A 21325-nucleotide genomic window follows, 5' to 3' on the forward strand; every position below is an offset into this window, starting at 1 on the left:
TGGGAGGATCGAGCATTTCCGAGTCTCTACCGTGACCGTTCAAAGCCTGTTTTGATCTGAGCCACACTAAGGCGGTCACCGCTGATGTAAGTTAAGCACAGACTTGGGCCACATCGAAGCTCTGTGACCGGGAAGGTCCTCACGCCACACAGACCTTCCTTCTCCTCCCCACGACTTACATTATCCTCACCGTCATCATGACAGTCAAAACTCAAGTAACATATATACGCAAACATGCAGTCTGACAAACAGACATGCATCCAGACAGACAGGCAGACAAGAACGAAAAAGGCCAATCACGCTCCTCGGAGGTGAAAATCAAAATATGCAAGCGAACAGAAGAACAAAAAAACAGAGGCCCAACAAATATGGGGAATGAGTTCGAACGAAACATTGAAAAGCAAGAAGAGAAGAAGAGAAGACGATGGGTCGTGCATAAGTACTTACGGAGGTCGAAAACAAACAGGAGAGGAGACGACAGGAAAGGAGACGGCAGGAGAGGGGCCCGGGGGCATAGAGGCAACTTTAAAAGAAAGGGTTATGGAAGCTAAAGTCGAAAGAGGAACGAAGAAACGAACACGAAAAACCACTATGCACTATGTATGTAAATAAACCTTATAGACAAGATAAAACACGACACGACACGACAAACATCAATCAGACAGACAGACAGGCATGCATGCAACCAGGCGGGACTTCAAACTTCAAAAAAGGAAAAGGAAAAGATGATACCACGAAGACGCAAGACGAAGAGAAAAATAATACGAAGAACCAATCGATATATGCGAACGGAGATGGAACTAGACATGGGAAGAATCGAATCGAGGAAAGGATGGCAGACAGGCGGAAAAAAAAAGAGAAAATCAAATCGTAAGTGGGCCAAGAACCGTGCGTGAAACCGTGAGGATAAGGGAGAAAGGAGAAAGGGAGAAGATCGAAACAAGACATGAAGTACGGAGATAAGTAGCGAATGAGAGAGAGAAACAAACACGGAGACATCGAGAGAGTAAATAGAAAGTAGAACGAAGAAAAGAGGAATGAAGAGAGGAAGAGGAGAGAGACGAGGGCTTTTCGGTCCGTTACACCGTATGTTATGTATGGATGGATGAAGGACGCCATATGATGTGATGTGTGTGTTGTGCTATGAGAATCGGGAACCGGAATTGGACGTGCGTATGTATGTATATATATGTTATGTCGACAAGGCAATGGATGGATAGACGGATTATTCAGTCAATTGATTGGGATGGTGATGGGATGATTTGTTATGCGTATGTATGTATGTACGAGAAAGAACCAAAGGAAAAGAAACGAGAGAGAGAAACGGAGAGAGAAACAGAGAGAGAAACAGAAAGAGAAACAGAGAGAGAAACAGAGAGAGAGAAAATGACGAGTCGTAACGGAGTGGAGTGGAGATGGAGATCGTTCAAAAAAGAAATCGAAATTAAATTACTACAACTACCAGGAAATTCAAAAAATCAGCGAACAAACGAAAAGAAACGAAACGAAAAGGGAAAGAGTCGTGAACCAAAAATCATATCAAAGATCAAAAAAAGTCGTGAAAACCCAAAACATCACACCAGGCTGACCTCGGCCCTCACCTTCACCTGGCCCTCACCTTCGCCTACCACCTACCGAACTTCCTACCACCCCCTTCCCGCCACAGCCACCTGCCCTTGTCCCTGCCCCTGCCCCTGTCCCTGTCCAACGCCAGGATACCTCGGCCTATGTCCCCCTCCATGCTGCTGCCCATACACGCCCTGCATCTGGCCAAACTGCCCCGGAATGGGCATGGGCATCGCGAACATCCCATACGGCCCCGATGCCCCATGCATACCCATACCCATGTTCATACTCATATTCGGATTGGGATTATACCCCGCAGGAACCGCAACGGGGACAGGCATACCCACTGGAACAGGGACGGTGTACGGGAACGCGTTAGGCGGGAGGACCATTCCGTTTCCGTTATTGATGTTTACGCCGGGGTAAGACGAGTGCGGATACATCATCGGTGGGAAGCCCGATGGTGGTGGAGGTGGTGGTGGTCCATGGGGATGGTGAGCGTGAGCGTGATGAGGATGGAGGGCGTGTTGGTGGTGTTGTTGATGAACGGGGTGAGGAACGGGAGGGACAGGCGGAGGTGGGAACGTGAACGTCCCTACCGACGCAGGCGCAGAAGAGAGTGAAAGTGACTGCGAATGGGAGTGATGCTGTTGCTGTTGTTGTTGCGGACGCGAAGCCGGTCCAGAAACAGAGCCAGCGCGAGACGCAGCCCGGTTCGAGGTTGCGGACTTCGAGTTCAGACTCGAACCCGACGTGTCGATCCATCCCTCCGCCATCGTAACCACTGCCGCCGCCGACGCCAAACCAGAGCTCGAACCCTGCTTCCTATGCCTCCCTGCCCCTCCTCCTCCTCCGGCCTTCCCACCTTCCTTCTTCCCATTCCCATCCTTCTTCTTCCCCGCCACACCCAGCCCGACCCCACCCGAACACGCCACGCCCCCATCCTCCATCATCAGTCCCAACTCCTCCTCATCGAGCCCGAGCCCGAGACCCATATCCAGCGCAGAGGGCGAAGAACCAAGACCCAACGCAGAAGGCGAAGAAGCGGAATCGGAAGAAGAGGGATTGGAGGTATGCATCTGGATCCATCCGTCCGCGCCTTTCTGGAACAGTTTATGCACCTCGAGCGCAACCGACTCGCTCCTCGAGCTCGTCGCAGGACTCTGAGTTTCACTATTAGCATCAGGTGCTGCTTTAGTGGTGGTGGCGGTGGCGGTGGTGGTGGCATGCACGGGGCTCTTCCCACCGCCCGTCCGCCCTCGGAGCCCGTCTCTATCCGACTGATGCTGATATTGGTTGCCAGAGACTCCGCGCAGACGATCGATGATCTGCCGTGTGCGTGAATGCGACGTCGGTTGTTTCTTTGCGCGCCCGGAGGGGGAGAGTAAGAACGGCGGTAATAACGTCGAGTCGTCGATTTTACCACCACCACCACCACCACCACCGCCACTGCCAAAAGAGGGTGGGGAGGGCGACGAGCGGATGCCGTACGATGTGAGGGGCACCCAGAAGCCGTGCTCGTCTTTGTGGAGGTGACTGCCAGCGGTAGGCGGAAGGGACGAGGATCTGATATGGGGATGGGAAGAGTCTGCGATGGATTGGATGTCGTCGGCTGAGGTCTGAGGGGAGGAGGACGTCGTGGAAGGCGAGGACGCATGCGGGATGTCGTGCCTGCCGTACTTGCCTACAGAAACTTTATTATACACAATGTTATTGATTTTTGTCAACGAAGGGGTCTCACCACTCGAACGATGAGCACCGTACGCCCTCCGCGGCCTCGGCGTCTGCGGCATCTCCGACTCTACGCTCTCGCTCTGCTCAGAGTCCGTCAGGTCCACAATCGACACGTCCCTCTCGCCTCCTCTCCGACTCCTCCTCGACGGCGGATCCAAATCCAAATCCAAAATATTCGGAACCGCATCGACACCCTTCCGTGCGCCCTCCTCCATCGCAGCCCTAAACGCCTCCTCTCCCATCCTCTCCAACACGCCCACTTCCACGCCCTCACAGAGCTCGCCCAGTCTCTCCCTCCAAGCCTTCTCAGCTGCCGACTGCTTAACGGGAATATCGCCGAGGAGGAGCCGGACGCGGCGTGCGAGGGCAATGAGGTCTTCGGAGGAGAAGAGGCCTTGGATTTGGATCCCGACGTCGTGCTCGTACCGCCTGAGCGCAGACTCGGCGACATGCACGGCGGGGTGTTCTTCGCTTAGACACACGCTGCTCTGCTCCCGAGTCTCCCGAGCGGCCGGGGTGCCAGCGTTACAGTCTGAGTCTGAGGTGTGGCAGGGAACGAGCGGATCGCGGGCCTCCTGACATTCCGAACAACACGGCTCCAGTCCGCGCTGTGAATGTGAATGTGAGTGGGAGTGTGAGATGGGGACGAGCGCCGTCGAGAGCGATGGCGTCGACGATGGCGATGAGGACGGAGGATCGGGATGGGAGAGGAGACGATGGTGATAATGCGGAGGTTTGGAGAACGTGCGCTTAGGGGCTCGTCGGCTGTCGGTGAACGTCCAGGAGAGCGAGGGCGTGCTCAGCGGTGTTCTCCACCAGTCCTTCCCCGCTATAACCTGCCATCCCTCCCCTCCAACGACGGCATCCTCGACCGCAGCGCCTTCCACTCCCTTCCCCTGCCTCTGTTGGTCTTGATGGTGGTGATCATGAAGAAGAGAGTCGTCGGGAGGCATGAGAGATGCGGTGGGATGCCTTGCAGTGGAGACCCGACCGACGTTCTTCTTCGCAAAGGTCGTCGTCGTCGATGTCGTCGTCGATGCGCTGAAGCAAGTCAGAGGATGACGGAAAGCGGAAGGAAGGAAAGGTGAGAACTCGTGCGAAGGCTGCGTAGGCCCGAAAGCGAAGGCGCCTGGATCAAGTCAAGTCAGACTAGACGCTGGCTCGCGCTCCTCCGGGACGTCGTCGGTCGAGGGGAACAAAAAGGAGAGTAAAATCAGACGACAATGAGACTTGAAAGGCGGCTAAGTGGGCTCGCGGGGCATGCGCGAGCGGTGTGGTCCTCGTCGTCCGACTCCAAAACACAATTTGTTTCCTGCCGCTACGCCCGGCGTGGCACCCCCAAACAGCTCAGCCGCCCCGCCACTTGCCTTTTTCGTCTCCCGAATCGTTCCACGGGTGGCGTGTGTGGATTCAGACACGTAGCGAGAATAACAAAATGGATGTGGCATTCGGAAAGACTGTCGTATTAATTCTACATCTCCATAAACGAAACACCCTCCATCTCCTTCTCCTCCACCCACGCCCACCCGAGCTTCAACGCACGATCCCTATCCCTATCCCTAAACTCCTCGACTCTCGAACATACATGAATCTGAAGAGGCCCCGCTTTCTTCCTCGGGTCATATTTCCTAGCTAGCAGATTCCTATAAGTAAGTTAGGCGGTATAATCAGCCAAAGTTCAGTGAATCAAAGACAACGGATACATACTCACTGAAACTTGGACGGCGCTGTCTGAGTCCTCGAGCTCTTACGCGTGCGCTCGGACTCCGGCTCGAGGTTAGTGCGACCAAGCGAAACCCCAGACGCCGTCAATGAGTCGGGCGAGACAAGAGAGTAGTCACGTCCTCTCCTAGTCTGACTCTGCGGCCCGACCAGGTGATTCCCTCCCCAGTTATAGTCGCCGAAAAGAGTGTCAGATGCCGGATTCGTCTGAATCGCCGCCGTGGTAGTAGAATGGTCGGAAAAATGGTGCGACGACAGAGCACTAGTCGTACGATCTGTCAATGATCCAGCGTTCGACTGCCTCTGCATCGGAAATATCGCAACTCGGCCACCGACATTAATATTATTGGGACCTGGACTCATCGCCTCCCCCTCCTCCCCCTCCACATACTTCGCATATTTCTCCTTGAACCCCGTAAACCCATCAACATTGACGTCACTCCCACCGCCCAAAGCTCCAAACGTCTCCGATCCCCAGGGCCTCTTGTTCGCACGGGGCCAACCATCAGCATCAATCTCAGGACGGTCGTCGGACGCTAAAGACTCAGAGAGCGAAGGACGCGTCGAATGATCATATTCGATGCACCCATAGTTCCAGTTCCTGGTATCGTGGCCTTCACGCGTGAGCCAAGCTGATTCAGATCCACGGCGCTCATGCTCGTCAGAACCGAGATTAGAGGACAGCGTAGGGGTGAGTGTCACTGAAGGCCTCCTCGAGCCCATGGTCCGAATCTCGTTCGCGTATGTCGCGTTCTGGATCGGCGATCTGGGATGACCAGGCAAGATACCGAAATCAAGTTGGACTTCTTCTGGGATCCTGGTGGCGCTGTTGGTGCTGTTGTCGTTGCTATCGTCACTAGTACCGTTGCTGTCCTTGGTGGCGCTGTCGTAGCTGGGGGGAGATTGAGACTGAGCTTGAGTACGAGCACGAGCGTTGACGTGTTCGGCGAAAGTCTTGGAGGGCATTGGTGAGCGAGATGCGGGTCTGAAAGGTTTGGGAGGGGAGGGGGGTGGAGAAGGGGATGGGGATGGGGGAGGGGACGGCTCAGGGGATGGAGGGGGAGAGGGGGAAGAGGATGGACGAGCGTCTGTTGTTGGGTTGTTAGAAGGCATGGTCTGTTATAAGTATGCGCGATGATGGGTAATGGGTAGAGTCAGTCAGATAGATTTCTAATAGTGAGGCCTAGCTGAAAACTCAGGATGAAATAATGACGTACATTCTGGGATTGATGGGTCGTTGAGCAAACGAGGACGCTTCAGTTCGATGATAGGTCGCGGAGAGATGGCTGAGGAGACTGAGAGACGATGGTGCGTCGAAAGGATAGAGAAAGGCCCTTATTTATACCCCTCACCATTCTCCTCCTCGTGCCGTGCCATACCGTGCCAACACAAAATCCAAATCATCAAAAGCACAAAGAGCAGCACAAAGCGAAACGCAGCCGGCAACCAATGTCTTGATCCCAAACAAGCGATAAAAGGTGCCGAGTGGTAACCACGAGGCGTACTCTACAATGAGACAATGGGCATTCCACTGTTCGATCTTGGAGGCTTATAGATCTGTGGCACGGGCACAGAATATGGGCACTGGCACTGGCCAAAAGCTGGTCACCATACGAACAATGACGTGTCCTGAAGGAAGTTTTGGCGTATCGCCACGATCGTCACCATGAGAGAGGACAACGGCGTCGGAGTGCGGTGTCACAGATATCTGGCAGTGTGACGTTGTCCCTATGAACAGAGTCTGAACAAGAGTATCCCAGAGCCACGACTGTCTATCGAGACTGTACCATGCAGGACAGAGGCCAAATACGCCACAATAGAAGTATAAAAGGCCTTTCATTCGAAACCCATAAGGAAAGCACGTTTGCAGATTCAGAATGACTGGAAGCGAATCCTCCACGAACTCGGATGGTTTGGTCAGTGATGAGTGATGAGAGTTGTCAGAATACGAGTAAAGAAGGTTTCACTGACGCTTGGACCGTATGCAGCGACTTCCGCGGATCCTGCACCTGTTACAGTGCGCTTGGCAGGTCGCTGTAAAAGCCGCCACACAGGGATGTCATTGCCACATCGCCAGTCTGCTGGAGGCCACGACCGATGACGATGATGAAGAGGGTGATATTTGCGAAGCGAGAAAGGTCACCATAAAGAGGGCTACCGGGAGGATAATACGTGTAGATGTGAGCACTGTGCCACTCACCGCTACTTCAGTACTGACAAGTATGTCGCCTAACAGCATCGGGAAGGGGATCAGACGAATCATTGACGTCAGTACTGGACATAGGAATGCTTAGCAGGTTGTACGCACATTTCTTCTGGTTGATTCATGGCGTAGAAGACGCTAATGTCGGTACACGTCAACTACAGCTGTCATAGGCATCGGTATCGAGCATGCGGGGGTCTGCTGAATATTATTGTTATCTCGATTCGAGTGCTTGCAGCCTGGCCGTTGTTGAGCGCCGTACGTTTGGTCGAGGAGAGCGTCAATGACAATCTGTAAGAAGAGGGGATAGGCATCAGTGTTCACCATGGCGGCTGCTGGTATGGATAAAACGTCGAGTTCACGGGATTCTATGGACTGGGAAACACGTTTACACAAGTATTCAAGCTCCCTTCAGTGCGATATTGCTGGAGAAGTAAAAATACTGTCGGTCCCCATCGACTACGACCTTTACGTTGGCAGCTCTCAAAGCAAGACGAAGTTTACATGGACAGCCAGCCAGATGAACCAGGTCGACCACCCAAGCTTCCAGTAGAGTCCGGTTACAATTCAAAATGAGTACCAAGGACAGAAAAACAGCAAAAGCGACACATATTTCGTCAAGAAAACCGTCTCTAGCAACGAAAAGCACCCACGACGATGAAAGAAAGACAAGCCACGCCGGCTTCTCCCGATACCCATCCCCTCGCCTCCTCCACATGGCTCTGCCAACCACAGCAGCCCTCCCACCCACATTTACCAGCGTGTACCGTCTTTTTCTGCGTGCGACCTCTGCTTCCGTACTTCACCATAACGTCGCGAGAAAACAGCTAAGAACACTATGGCGTCCTCATTTTCGGGAAGCCGCGAAGATATTGCATACGTTGCGGGATCCGGGGCTGAATGTGCAGGAGAGAACACGGCGAGAGGAGTGGATGGCGAAGTGGGAGACCGGGGGTACGTTTTTATATCTTCTATCCAGAAAGTGTGGGCAGTAGTGGCTCGAGCTGACATGCATGGAATCTCGGTGATTTTATTGAATACGTCTAGTCGACCAAACATTATCTTTCCTCGCTACCTCCTCAACATCCCGCGGACTCCCTCATAACGTCACACGCGCCCTCTCATTTCTCAATTATGGCTACCACACTTGGAACACCGACAAGTTGTATGGTAACTCACACACATGGAACCCTTCTCCTGAGAAATACAAGAACGTCCACGAACAGCTGCAGCAGATCCAACGGACGGAGATCATAGCTAGGCGTAAAGCCGAACGACGCGCTCAGGAGGGAAATAGGAATAAGGACGTGCAGGCTGTTAAGAAGTGGGAGGGAGAAGGATGGGGAGCTTTGGAGGAGGTTGCGAGGATGGCGGAGGGAACGACGGGCGTATTTATGGGGAGGGTGGAGGTGAGGAAGAGGAGGGCTAGTGATATACATAGGCCAGGGAGAACTTGGACTAAATGATTCCGAACTCCTCAGTATGGTCAGACCTACTCGACGACCTGATGTTCAGCGCGTCCAGTGAGTCTCTTCTTCTCCCCGGGTAATCAACCAAGACTGACGAACGCGTAGCAGGACCATCAGAATATCCAGCGGCACGAGCTCTTGCTCAAACGCACATCGCAGTGGTTCATGCTTCACTCCGCGTTTGAAATGCCAAGGTGCAAGCCGCGGTTGATGTTAAGATATCCACACAGGTCCAAGAGCTGGTCCTGGGCCATGTTCGCCCAAGTATCATACAAGCTGCATCTTGACCAATTATGGATAATTAATCGATGGTTCAATCCCACTGCTCTCCTTCACAGCCGCTCGCTTACTATATATGTCGGCGCTGCAGCATCATCCTGTTGAAAGAAACGAAAGACAGGGATATCCCCGCAGACCTCCAATGCTATTTGAGTCATCAAAGAACTCCGCACTCTATCGTGCTACATCCCACATGCTAATCTTCACGAACAGCGGTACGTTTATCAACGTGAACGTCTTCTACTGTGCCTCCGATGCGATGCCACAACAAAAGACGGGACTGAAAGAAAACCTTCCCTTTCGCTAATAGCCAGGGGTGGTGCCCACCGTTGCTTCGTGCGCTGACGCACTGGCACTCCGTCAAACGAGGCGGAGAAAATGATCGAGAGAAGACTCACCTAGACGCATAGAGTTCTGTGCTCGTAAGAGTGCGTGTTCTGTTGAAAGAGCTCCAGGGAATATGAATGGCATTCCATCCTATTCCAGAGAGTGCGTGGTCCTATAAGCGTACTCGTTAGACGTCGTCTCTGAAGAGAGCGTACAATCACCACTAGTGTGGAGAACCTTATCCGTGCAGGATCGTCGCAGCTTCATTCCCTTTGACGGTACGGTGTCAGGACTGCCCGTTGGCACTGACAATGGGCGGGCACACGAGGACTACCGCATGCAAGACATGTCCTTGTTACCTATGTGTCATCTAGCGTAAGACGTCGATACTAGCTTTTTAGGCACTGGGCCCATAGACGAACAGACTCACCTTCGTGCTTGAGGTCAACTCATGTCCAGGGCGAAACCCCATTGTTGACTTCCTACGATCGGCAACCTCCGGTTTGCGTTCATCTTCGCCACAGACGAAGAGCTCTAGCTTCACCCCTGCAGACATATATCTTTCAACGGGTCTATTCCCTCTATCTCAGTGCCCCTCTTTCCAAACTGCGTCTCTTCTCGTGACTTCATTGGCCAGTGCCCATCCTCCATTCCACCTTAACCCTGACCTAGTGTTAGCCTCGCGTTCTTAACCCCGCTCTCAACCTTCCTTCCTGATCTGTCCCACCTCACCGTCTGCTCTCTACTCTTCCACGCGACAGTTCATCATCCCTGTTGGAATCCTCCATGTCTGAACGCGTTGCCTCTACCGAGGAGCGCGATCCTGGCTCTCGCGCACCTACCAGACAGAATGAGACACAGGCACTCAAGGTGAAAACCAAACTCATACACTTCATCCGGCATAGGGAGATGATCACCGACAAGTACACGGAGGAGATGCCTTCCGTTCCGCGGACGTTGAAATACTACGATGCTGAAGGCTACCAGTCTATTTACCTACCTGAACATGTACCCGCTGAATCGTCTTACGTGAACGTGAGTGTCAGATATCGCTTTGGCGAAACCTCGCGTCCCTTGCCCTCACTAACCAATTTCACCTTTTGTAACATTCAACGTAGCCTCCGCCGGCTCCGAACTATGAACGGCTGGAATTCGAAGGAGCAGGCGTACCGCCCGCCAACAAGCCATACGACCCGTCTCTCGAGGCGGCCATCCGCGATCTGGAGAAGACGAAACCTTCCGTCAACAGGGACGCGACTCTCGAATTCTTGCGTCGAGAACTGGTCCTTCGAGAGCCGAAGCCCGACCGCCAACCCGCTCCTGTGGCTGACCCGCTCAGAACTTCCAGAGAGCTCAGAGAGAAGACGCTTCAGTCCACTCTGCGCGACAGACGAGGTGTCGCACTCGATGAGGAGAGCGGATGGATGGACTTTGGGGATCTGCAGCCTAACTCGACGATGGTACTGAAGGCGGCGGCTCATCTTGAGAGAGGTATTTCTCCTAACCACTTGCTGAGAGGACCTCGTCGGTATTCTGACGGGTCCACTGACGAGTTCATCTGGCCTTCCGTAAGTGTCAAAAATGATTTTTGTCGGTTTCCGATGCTGACTCCGTCGTCACCTTACTTCACGTAGGAGCACGATCGTGTCTTCCCTACATTCTCCTCTGTTGATAGTCATTCGGAAGAGTCATCAGACTTGCCCACCTCTCCTTTCCCTCCCACTCAGTTTGGAACGCAGTTGATATCGCTCTCGGAGGCAAACAGGCGTTTTGAGGCCTCCAAGGAATTCCTCGATCCTTTGACCTCTACTCGTTTTGAATTCCCACCCACTCGTTTTGCGACTTCGTTGATCTCACTTGATGAGGCTAGACAGCGATTTGCGAACGGGGAGAGCAGTCCACCCATTGCCTCGTTCTCGCCCGGTCGTCGTGCTCTACCCCTTATGATCGCTTCAGGATCAACGTCAAGTCTACCTACCGATCTCCCTGAAGTCTATACGGTGAGTTCTTGGTCGTTTCTTTTCAGCTGCCCCGTTCTGTAGTGAGCTCGACCTGACCTTTGCTCTTCGCTAGCCCTCCATCGCGGAAGCAACCCTCGCCACTACGATCTCCGAAATGCCACGCAGCGCATCGACCGCGAAGAGCATCGACCGCAGAAGTCAATCCTCCTTGTCCATTCTGGACATCTCTTCCGCTTGTGAGGGAGAAGAGGACTTTGTTCGAGCTCACACGCAATCTTCCGATAACCTGGTGGAAGACCCAGCCTCGCCGAGCATGCATTCTCCCTCTTCCGGCTCGACACATCTCTTGCCCGAGTCAGACGACGTACTCGATATCTCCGCTGATGGGCTAGTCCAAACCATCATGAACAATGCGGTGGATACGGCCCCAGTGGATACGACTGAAGACGAAGAATTGGAAGGCGCATGGGAGGCTGAACTGCCTAGACGTCAAGGACGGCGCGGAGCGGTCGATTTTGACTCGCATCCTCGGTTGGTAGACCTCCTCATCTCACGACTCGCAGACTCCCTCTTGAATAACGATGGCAGTGGGGAATCCTGAATGTGTGGATCTTGCGTGGACGATGTGTTGCTGCTGTATCCGAGTCAGGGTGGATGAGGATGCGCCTTGCGTTGTTGTCGTGACAACTATTTTTTGTTTGTCGTTGCCGAATGCTTTATGTTGTTTGTACTACAACTATATATTCTCTACCGTGGTAATACCACCTTATGTTGTACAATGCCTCGAGACGAGCCCGGATGGGTCATTTGACGTGATAGCTTACGACGATGGTCTCGTAGCGAAATGGGAAGCAAGAGGGTAATCGTATTCATACTATAAAGTTACATGCGAATCTAATACATGGATGTAGGAACACAATTACAAGCAAAAGTAATACAAATAGTACTGGATGTAAGCGACAAAACAGAGATACGGTAGGCATTTGCATTGGGCGATCGTTACAAAGGACGAACAGGAAGACAAGCAGCAAGTTGAGACGATAGCGAGATCAAAACATTGGCGACAACAGAGACAGAAACAGAAAGTTATGCATGGAATAAAATGGATGACGAAATGCAGATAGAGAATAAGAAAAATAACACAATCGTTTGAGAGACATACTTGAAGGAAATAACGAGGAAACGAGCGGAGACAAGAATCGCAGGGAACAGTTCACCGGGGTGGAACGCTTCGACTATCCGAGAGCCTAAACAGTCATACATCAGTATCATCGTTCGTCAGAAAGATGTGGCGTCGTGTACTTACCCCAGATAGACTGTTGCTTTTGGATATTCTCTCCGGAGGAGGACGAGGGTTAAGCGGATCTATTGAAATATGAGCATTTATTGTAGACAAGTCGTGAGAAAACCCTTACTTGATGGATTGTTTTGCACAAATGTCGATCTCGGCCCATAGGTAGGCGGCGTAGTCGCTACGTGTTCGGGGCGTGGTATGTGGACCCTAGGATCTGCGTATCTCGGCGCTGTTGGCGACAAGTACATGTTTGGATTTTTCGGAGTCAACCAGTGGGTTTGCGCGTATCTTGCAGCCGTCGATGGTCCTGCCGTGGTTGGGGCTGAGGTCGTCCTACTGCTCATAGCCGGGGGTGGTGGTACTGGGGAGCCGTGTGGTAGTATCAGTGGCCCTCCGCGGGCGGCTGGACGGACGGCAGGTTGAGGGGGCAAGGTGGGGAGAATGGAACCTCTGGCGGCCAAAGACCCCTGAATCCCGGCTGGGTACGTGCTAGGATTCATCGGGGAAGGTCGGTTGGGAGCGCATGGAACATGAGAGGCGGGAAAAGGACTGCGCAGGTCCGATGGAACACTACTGGGGAAAGTCGTCGTGGTGCGCGAGGGACCTGGAACATCTCGTAAACCCGTACTTGGTGCCACACCTTCTGCAATCGACTGAGGCCCGTCTTCGTCGTATACATTGTTAGGCGGTGACGGAGACCTTTCCGAGCTTGTCGAACTCAACGAAGAATAAGACGACGATGATGAAGACGACAGGGACAAGTCGCGCTCGAGATCGTCACTGAGATCGGCCGTAGTGAGTGGTGGGTCTTCGGGCGCCGTTGCGGGGTCGGTGATTTCCTCTGATGACGGTGCGGGTGGTAAGGCTTCCATCTCTTCTGCCGAGGTAGCTGAATCATGGTTCGTGTGAGACGGCATATTTGAAGGCATATCTTTAGGAACATCCTCTGTCGAGGAAGAGATGGCCCCTCCAACTTGTACCCCATCACCAATGGCTGGTTTCGGCACTGGACGACGCGGTAGTGGGCGTATGAGTCTTATCTCCGGCTTTTCATCGACAACGGGTATTGTGTTTCCCTCAGCGAAACCAGTTTGAGGGGTCATTTCTGCATCGGGCGAGGAAACGGTGGCGGCGGATGGCACGGGATCGGAGGATGACACGGGATCGGAGGATGGCACGGGATCAAAGGAGTGGTCGAGTGATGCAGCCTGAGTGTCTTCAATGCCTACAACCGTACGGTCTGCTGTAGATGATATGGCTGACTGTCCCTCAGGTTCGCTCATATGAGCAGTTGCGGCGTTCGAGTGGAAGGTGTCCGTTACGGGATCGTGAGAGTTCGCGTGTTCGGGCGTCGCCCACGGTACACCCATACCCTCTCCCTGAAAACGTGACAATATGGTTGCGTTGTGATGAGGCAAAGCTCAAAAAATGCGATGGTCAAACCATAACTCACCTGGGAATGAAACTGATCCAAGTCGATACAGTCACCGGTCTGGCCGGGCATCTCAACATCCATATCAGACTGAATATCTGACAAAAAAAAAAGAATTAACACGATGGAAGCGTAGAAATGGATGGTATCAGTCATGAATTTATTTTGAGAAACTGTGCTCACCTCCGCCTAAGTCAGCAGGGATCGCCATCTGGACGTCTAAATCCGCATCCTTATCCTCCAAGATGGGCAGTATTTGCGATGTCGGAATATCCATGCGCTCCTCGACCGAGTCATCACCGTCAACCTGAGCAGAAAGACCTGACGTGATGGACATTCTCGCCAGCTCATCCAATATTCCTGCTGCCCGCTCGTCGGACGAATTTTCAGAGAGACTAGACGACGCCTGCGTTTTCTCTATTCCTTCCATAGCGTTTTCTTCGACGACTCCAAGAGAGAGACTGGACGACGCCGGTGTTTCTTGTACTCCTTCCATAGCGTTTCCTTCTACGACTTCGAGAGAGGGCCTAGACGACGCTGGTGTTTTCTGCACTCCCTCCATAGCGTTTTCTTCGACGACTCCGGGAGAGAGACCGCGCTCCTGGCTTGTGTGCATGTGTGGAGGCGCTACAGACGAAGGGGTGAAGGCGCCCGAGTTCCCTGTTTCTGGCTGTTCGACATCCATCGGGGTAGGCACCGTAGCCAAAGGTTGCTGTGCCAATCGGTTCCAATGATTAGCCCAGCCGCCGAGACCAGGTTGTAAGTCCTGCCGTAGAGCGGGTTGAGGGAGTAAAGGAGTGAAGAAGAAAGGGTGAGTGTATTGCTTCATGCCGTATACCGCACGGTCGGGATCGAAGGATTCTGCGGAGCTGCTCGATGCTCGGGACGGTAATTCTTCCTCGACGTCCTGTGGTTTCCTCGCAGGGCTTTCCTCCAGATGAACGGGTCCAGTAACTGCGGAAGGGGAAGCCTCGATCTTCACAGAACTCTCCGGTTTGTCGCTATCTACGACTTGAACCAAGGACGTATCCAGACCCAGACCGTCAGCCCGTGAAGATCGCGGGCGAGAGCTGTTCGGAGATGTGGAAGACGACGGTGACGAAGACTGATTCTCAGAAATGGAACAAAGCTCTGACCGCTCGGGAGACTGTGCCCTAGAGGCCCAACCGCCGGGCATAAGATCGGGTTGCGAATCTTCGACGTTTGAGCGTTCGGCGGAAGAAGATGATCCAACATCCAGATCAAAATCCGAGGAAGGGTTGTGTGTCGATGCTGTAGGTGATGCGATTTGACCGTCCTGTTTATTCAGTGCCGAGGAGCTGCTCTGGAGACCTCCGACCGCAGGGAGTGATGGGAGCGCAACTGAAGACGAGAGCGTAGGCGGTGAAGATAGCGCAGCCGATGGAGAGAGCGCGGGCGGGAGGGGGGGCGCTGGTTGAGAAGAGAGTGGAGACGAGGGTCGCACAAAGAGAGCAGAGGTAGAAGACTGATTCGCTGGTTTCGAGGTGGAGGCGTTCACCGGGAAAAGATTAAGGAGCTTCGGGGAAGGTGGCTCCTTCGAGTCCCTCACTGTGACGTGCTCAGTCGTGTACCTTCGATACTCGTCTCCTGGACAGTGACAATTCAGAAGGGACGACATTATACAGCAAAATATAGACTGACCATTGGAACCGTGCCCTAGGTTCTTGGGTCTCTTGCAAAATTTGCGAATCGGCGGAGCTCCAGAGTGACATTCGGCGGAGACTACGGGTTTGAAGTCGACTGCTGAGAGTAGCCACTATAAATAACAACGATTTCCAGAGCTCATAAAGTACGTACTTTGGGGAGATTTCTCTTCCTCCTGACCAGGTTGATGTTGCGCCGGAGTTTTCGATGATACGGACGTGTTGATAAAATGAGAGGTATCGATCACAACTGGAGCCGCGGAAGCTGAGACGGTGGATAGCATAGAAGTTTAGTGATATCAAAAGCCAGCCATACAGATGTTGTACTCACAAGCAGGCTGGGTGGCGGATGACACAGCCTGGGGGACTGCGGCCTCTGCATCGGGAGATTTACTGTGGCAATCGTCAGGAATGTCTTCATGTCAACAGAATAACATTATGGCGGTCAGCGATGAAGACAAAAGTAGCCGAAGAAGATACTCACTGGAACTATCATCTTCCCTCATCTTCAAATATCCATCTTCCTGGCCGACACTCGCAAGCTCTAGCCTTCGTGCGCTACTAGAAGCCTTCCAAGCAATCACGGCATACCATGAAAGCGCAATTACCCCCATAACCCACGGAATGCCTTGGACAATGTATTCGGAAAGTCTGATTGCGCGGGGGTACAACAAGCGGGTCGAAGGAACGGCGAAGCGGTAGTAGAAAGAAAAGTATGCGTATCCCGATAGGAGTTTGGTTGCGAGGACCTGACAAGACCGAGCGTGGTCCCTTTTGGCGAGGAGGGCTTCCAACGGGTGGCGCGTCGATGAGGCTTTGGGCAGGCGGTCAAGGCTTGAGCGAGCGAATGGAAGGTCCTCGTCCTTGATGTAGCCGAACCAGACGAACAAGAACATGCCCAGGATATGAAGAGGGTATGCGCTTGGGATTGACCGGAGTATTAATACGGAGAAGAAGGCGATGGACGACAAGACGTGTCCTCGGACACGCACGGTAGCGAATGCAAGACATGCGAGTGGAAACACGACGCCGAACAGGTCCTCAAAGCTGACTAACTCAGGGTTGTATGAACGGGTGCGATGTCTGTAATACATCGCAGAGTCCATGTTGGAGGGAGCAGTGGGTGGAGAGAGACAAAAGACAATGTGATGCCGAGCCGTATTGTGTCGCCCTTATAAACCAGTCGAACACGATCTCGTGCTCCGCGGCGTCAAGAAAGGAAAAGGTGTCTTTTGTAGCTTCTTCCATATTCCATCAGTGCCTAGATCTGTGATAATGATAATGATACGATCGCTTAAGCGACAGAAGCTACTCATCCCTACGTAATTGCCACTTGCGACTGAGACTAGATATCCAGCTAGTAAATGCAAGTATGCACTGACTCTGGCAATATACGACCTGGTGATTTTTTGATAATGAGACCCATCATACAGTCGTTTCTGTCACTGAAATACAGGCAGGCTCTAACGCATTGGCCCGCGTGTACGGGCCATGCAGTCAGTACGATCAGATCTAGATATGAGAACACGCGGAGGACAAAGGAGCGACCGTACAAGGCAACCTGAATGAGCGCCATGGCAACCTTGAACCAAACGGCATGCGATATCGCCTCCTGCACGGTCAAATCAACTCGCGGAGAAAATTTCAGCTTCGTCGAGTGTCAGTAAACTTCTAGTCGATAGCTCGCTGCGAGGGAAGGTCTCTATGGTTGAGGGAGCATGGTGAACAAAAGCAAGGATGTATGAAACACGGGTGGCGACGCGTGGAGCTCCGGTACTGGTCCCCACGACTCGGATGGCCGGTCCTTGATCGGTCCGGCGTTGTTTTGCGGTCTTTTTACCCCAAACCTTCCGACCTCAGGCCTGTTTGGATGCCGCTCGTAAGACAACTTGTGACGACTTAAAATCAATGTTGGTGTCTTCGCCAGCTTCTTCTTTGGAGACTGGTTTGACACTCTTTAAAAAAAGGATAGTAACCTACAGAATAAGTAGCCGTGACATGTTGTGCGTACAGATTGGTTATGAAAGATGTTCCGCGTAGAGTAAGTAGTGGAAACCAAACGAAAACGTAGCCAGGAGGAAAGATAGATATGATACGACGTGCATAGCGGGCGGTACGAGTAAATAACGACGAAAACAGGGAACAGCAATAACAAGCAATAACAGGACACATAATACGATTCACCACAAGGTGCAAGAGCGATGACACCGTATCCTCATCGCACAACGATCCAACCCGAAACCAGAAGTTTACGCATAAGCAGGTGGCCAGTCCTCCCAGGGACCGCTAGGAGGCTTTCGAGGCTCTTCCAAGAACTGAGAATCCGGAGAATAATGGTCCTCGGCTACGGGTTCACCATGCTCCAAAGCCGCGTTCGCCCAGTCGGTGATACTGAACTGTCGTTTGGGTTGCAATGCGATCGGTCTGCCTTCGTCTTCCGATTCAGACTCAGACTCTTCTCCGGCGGCAACACGCAATGAATGATCGACAGGGCTAAGGGGTTGGAGGCAGGGAGAAGAGGGGGCATGGTCGTTCATAGAATACGAAAACATGCCTAAAATGTCGTCAACAATATCGCCAGGACTGCCAGTGAAATACTTTTTAGGACGTGGATGTTTGCGCGATCGCTTCTCATCGCCACCGCCATCCTGATGGCCACGTTTACGTTTACCCAGTGGAGTATGGGACTGCTGACGGCGATCGCGGTCGGAAGGTGGCAAAGAACCGCTATCCGGATCGATATACGACCATAGTTCGCGGTGATCGTCAGCGTATTCCTGCCATAGCACATAGATCTCCCGTGCCATGGTCATCCTGACCATATGCCGGGGAAGGATAAGGGTTGAAAGTGGAGTATGTAAGCCGAACTCCCTGACTGCTTTCCAAATAACAGGGTATGGGTGAGCAGTCGACCTAATCATGGGCCAGTCATTGTATGCGTCGGGGGTATACGATTCGAATTCGCGCTTGGCCAGTTCGTCGTATTCCTTTCCTTCCTTGAACTTGAGGCGAAGAAGCTCAGCGGATGCGCTTGACGAGCCAAAGGGTACGAACTCGTATTGGTAAATTCTGTACTCGAAAGCGTTGTTCTTTAACACGGGCGAGGATCAATATAACAGCCGGCGTATGACACAAATGACACGTACCTTTACCAAGGGTACACCCTCGCCATCCGCCTTTCTCGGCCCAGATTGACGTAGATGGTCTTGGAGTGCGTCGTATATCTTAGCTAGGACACCGATGGGTGGAAGGAGAACCCAGTCTTGCTTATCGAATCGCATATGCCAATCGACTTGCACTAAAGCATGTGTCAGTAATCCATCTGAATCGTCCCAGTCAGAAAGAGAGCGTACATGGAATCGTGTTCAAAGGGCCGGTAAAATCGAACTGCTCAGGCTTCAGACCCCAGGCCACCTCCAATCGAGCTTTCTGGGGACGACGAGATTCGGATGAGCTTGATTAGCTGTGACATCAGAAAGATACGAACCTGGGCGATATCTAATTTATTGTCGACGACGTGCGCCTCTTGCACACAATTGCAAAGTAGTACATTGCCTTTGGAGTCTTTCCAAGGCGAATGCGTGACTGCACACCATCGACGAAGGTTGTCCATGGGTAAGGCCATCTCGGACCCGGGAGTGACAGAGAGCGGCAGTTGGTTCGGTCGCTTACAGTCCCTCAGATTAGTGGATGGTGAACCATGTTCAGGACAGAGGTTGCGATTGCCATGTTCGGTTGACTCTTGAATCGGATTTGTGCAGTTCGACAAAGACAATGATGTAGCAGTACTAGAATCGAGTGGCAGGGTGTTTGCGAGGATTACGGCGAGTTGAGACCGGGCCGCCTCCGCAGAGGCACGAGAGTCTTTCGAGTTACTGCTAGACATGGTTGTGGTAGATGGTAAGATAGAAACAAAGTCGGCGCGTCTTGTGCGTTACAACTTGAACGGACCGTCGGACGCCACGAACCTGAAACTCCGCAGACACGTCACGTGATAGTGCCTAATAAGGCACCTGGCAACTTTGAATATTTAATATTCTACGACTCTCCTTGCTCTCGTCGCTCGAGCTACCTGAATCCCATCATGTCGGCTCATCACACGACAACTCCCGATCATTCTTCCCATATAATATCTGTTAAAATTTCCAAGAAAATACCTCGGGAGAACAAGCAATGGCGCCGTGGTTTATCGACGGCAGATCTGGAACGGTTGAGGCGCAGAGCGGAGCCTATTGGAATGGCCGGCGTTTGTATGATCACACTTTCCAGGGATCTCAAGACACTCAATTTCTGTCATATGGTTGGGAGCGAGAAAAAAGAAGAAGATTATGAGGTCAGTGTCAACCCTACCCTTTAGTACGAGATAGCTCAGGTGTTTGTCAACCGGCGCTGAATAATTTCTGTTAGCTTCGGAAAATAGCATATATCTTTGGACTCCCGCCTGGGGGTTTCAACGTACATTCTTCACGCAACCTTATCATCAGTTCGTTTCCCCTTATTATGCTCTTGGGCTTACCTCTGACTGTGCATTGGCTAGTGAGGGGAGACCTCCACGTCGTACTAGATCAGGGAGGCATCGCAATGTTGCCCGACCTGTCCTTGATGAACAAGATCGAGGCGATATTCAAGGACGCTCGAGACAACGCAGCTCGAACGGGCTCCCATCTGAAATTTTTGGACTGGAAGAAGGTGAGTTCCTCGCAGTTCCGCCCTGGAACGTTACCGCTCATGCGCCCACAATGACCATTTGCCTTGTATCTAGTACGACTGGCTACAGGATCACCATACGTATCGCATTATTCCTATGGCTTCCTTGGGCATCGAAAAGGTAATTCGACGCGGATCCGGTGAGGTGTATTGGAGTCTTTCGGAGCTGCCGAAGATCCAGTCCTGGGTCCATCCCTTGATTGCCATCTGGCACGCAGGCGCAAAACTCGAAAAGCTCTCAGGCTCGGCGACAGGCCTTCAGGATATGCTTCTCCATCTCTCACTTGACGACTTCGCAGGCGCAAAACTAGAAAAGCCCTCGGCGACAAGCCTTCAGGATATGTTTCTTCAACTCCTCTCACTTGACGACTTCGCACGGCTTCAATCCGCTTTCAGGATCTGGCATATTTGGAAATCTATCTCTCTGCTGGAGGACTATGAACTAAAAGAGATCGACGAAGACAATCGACACTCTCCCAGGAAGAGGGTTGACGGAGACGAAAATCTTCTTACGACTAGAAGTTCCGCGCCTAAGACGGAGGCTCAGCAAGATGCGTCTGTGCCGAACGACGGTGACAACGATACTGGATCTGGTTCTCGTGGCGGAAAGGACACCGCAGCTAGTTCAGCCAAAGGCAAGAGTGAAGCGTCTCACGCTACTGTCATGATCAGCAGGAAACGGAAACAGTCGGACGATCAAGTCGGTGCAGGTCGAACCACATCTAAGCGCCGTGTCACCGCTCCGAAAGACCAGGAAGGAGCACGGGTCAAAAGATCTGCTGCTACTGGTGCGAGTGAGGACGCGACAGGTGGTTCCAGTAGCTAGGGGAGCTTGTTCGTGATCTCAGCCAGTTGCCTTCAGCGCAAACAATTTCCTTTCCCCGTATGGTATCGCAACTGCTCTGCTCTTGAATGTGCACTCTCGGCCAAGCTATATTCACCTTGACATGATCACTTGTTGATAGCG

General features: G+C 52.5%; 8 protein-coding genes across 8 annotated transcripts; 4 read left to right on the forward strand and 4 right to left on the reverse strand.

The window, feature by feature from the left end:
- Positions 1 to 254: 254 nt before the first annotated feature.
- On the forward strand, positions 255 to 1390 carry STEHIDRAFT_115577 (uncharacterized protein; the record flags this gene model as incomplete). The annotated part of the gene is given in 4 exon segments (XM_007310126.1): positions 255 to 439; positions 622 to 870; positions 1206 to 1275; positions 1295 to 1390. 4 exon segments carry the CDS (start codon positions 255 to 257, stop codon positions 1388 to 1390), a joined length of 600 nt encoding a protein of 199 aa, XP_007310188.1.
- A 253-nt stretch (positions 1391 to 1643) lies between these two features.
- STEHIDRAFT_115578 (uncharacterized protein) lies at positions 1644 to 6135 on the reverse strand (the record flags this gene model as incomplete). Its single annotated transcript, XM_007310127.1, has 3 exons — positions 1644 to 4429; positions 4795 to 4943; positions 5012 to 6135. The coding sequence occupies 3 exons, from the start codon at positions 6133 to 6135 to the stop codon at positions 1644 to 1646; spliced, it is 4059 nt and encodes a 1352-aa protein (XP_007310189.1).
- Positions 6136 to 6528: 393 nt separating this feature from the next.
- Positions 6529 to 7044, reverse strand: STEHIDRAFT_125731 (uncharacterized protein). The gene has a single exon (XM_007310128.1). The coding sequence runs from the start codon at positions 6860 to 6862 to the stop codon at positions 6572 to 6574; it is 291 nt and encodes a 96-aa protein (XP_007310190.1). The 5' UTR covers positions 6863 to 7044; the 3' UTR covers positions 6529 to 6571.
- An 897-nt stretch (positions 7045 to 7941) lies between these two features.
- On the forward strand, positions 7942 to 9011 carry STEHIDRAFT_105070 (uncharacterized protein; the record flags this gene model as incomplete). The annotated part of the gene is made up of 3 exons (XM_007310129.1): positions 7942 to 8179; positions 8273 to 8748; positions 8800 to 9011. The coding sequence occupies 2 exons, from the start codon at positions 7942 to 7944 to the stop codon at positions 8689 to 8691; spliced, it is 657 nt and encodes a 218-aa protein (XP_007310191.1). The 3' UTR covers positions 8692 to 8748; positions 8800 to 9011.
- A 1075-nt stretch (positions 9012 to 10086) lies between these two features.
- On the forward strand, positions 10087 to 11862 carry STEHIDRAFT_115580 (uncharacterized protein; the record flags this gene model as incomplete). Its single annotated transcript, XM_007310130.1, has 4 exons — positions 10087 to 10335; positions 10419 to 10868; positions 10935 to 11300; positions 11374 to 11862. The coding sequence occupies 4 exons, from the start codon at positions 10087 to 10089 to the stop codon at positions 11860 to 11862; spliced, it is 1554 nt and encodes a 517-aa protein (XP_007310192.1).
- Positions 11863 to 12107: 245 nt separating this feature from the next.
- STEHIDRAFT_142632 (uncharacterized protein) lies at positions 12108 to 16757 on the reverse strand. The gene is made up of 9 exons (XM_007310131.1): positions 16136 to 16757; positions 15983 to 16066; positions 15805 to 15916; positions 15650 to 15748; positions 14171 to 15595; positions 14009 to 14085; positions 12677 to 13934; positions 12568 to 12626; positions 12108 to 12508 (listed from the first exon to the last, which is right to left on the reverse strand). The coding sequence occupies exons 5-9, from the start codon at positions 15162 to 15164 to the stop codon at positions 12497 to 12499; spliced, it is 2400 nt and encodes a 799-aa protein (XP_007310193.1). The 5' UTR covers positions 15165 to 15595; positions 15650 to 15748; positions 15805 to 15916; positions 15983 to 16066; positions 16136 to 16757; the 3' UTR covers positions 12108 to 12496.
- Positions 16758 to 17686: 929 nt separating this feature from the next.
- On the reverse strand, positions 17687 to 19385 carry STEHIDRAFT_150415 (uncharacterized protein). The gene is made up of 4 exons (XM_007310132.1): positions 19139 to 19385; positions 19005 to 19080; positions 18798 to 18949; positions 17687 to 18740 (listed from the first exon to the last, which is right to left on the reverse strand). The coding sequence occupies exons 1-4, from the start codon at positions 19274 to 19276 to the stop codon at positions 17901 to 17903; spliced, it is 1206 nt and encodes a 401-aa protein (XP_007310194.1). The 5' UTR covers positions 19277 to 19385; the 3' UTR covers positions 17687 to 17900.
- A 350-nt stretch (positions 19386 to 19735) lies between these two features.
- STEHIDRAFT_162496 (uncharacterized protein) lies at positions 19736 to 21184 on the forward strand (the record flags this gene model as incomplete). Its single annotated transcript, XM_007310133.1, has 4 exons — positions 19736 to 19984; positions 20059 to 20134; positions 20189 to 20340; positions 20414 to 21184. 4 exons carry the CDS (start codon positions 19736 to 19738, stop codon positions 21182 to 21184), a joined length of 1248 nt encoding a protein of 415 aa, XP_007310195.1.
- Between the last annotated feature and the right edge of the window lie 141 nt (positions 21185 to 21325).

This window comes from Stereum hirsutum (assembly GCF_000264905.1).
Source record: "Stereum hirsutum FP-91666 SS1 unplaced genomic scaffold STEHIscaffold_19, whole genome shotgun sequence".
Classification (NCBI taxonomy): Eukaryota; Fungi; Basidiomycota; class Agaricomycetes; order Russulales; family Stereaceae; genus Stereum; species Stereum hirsutum.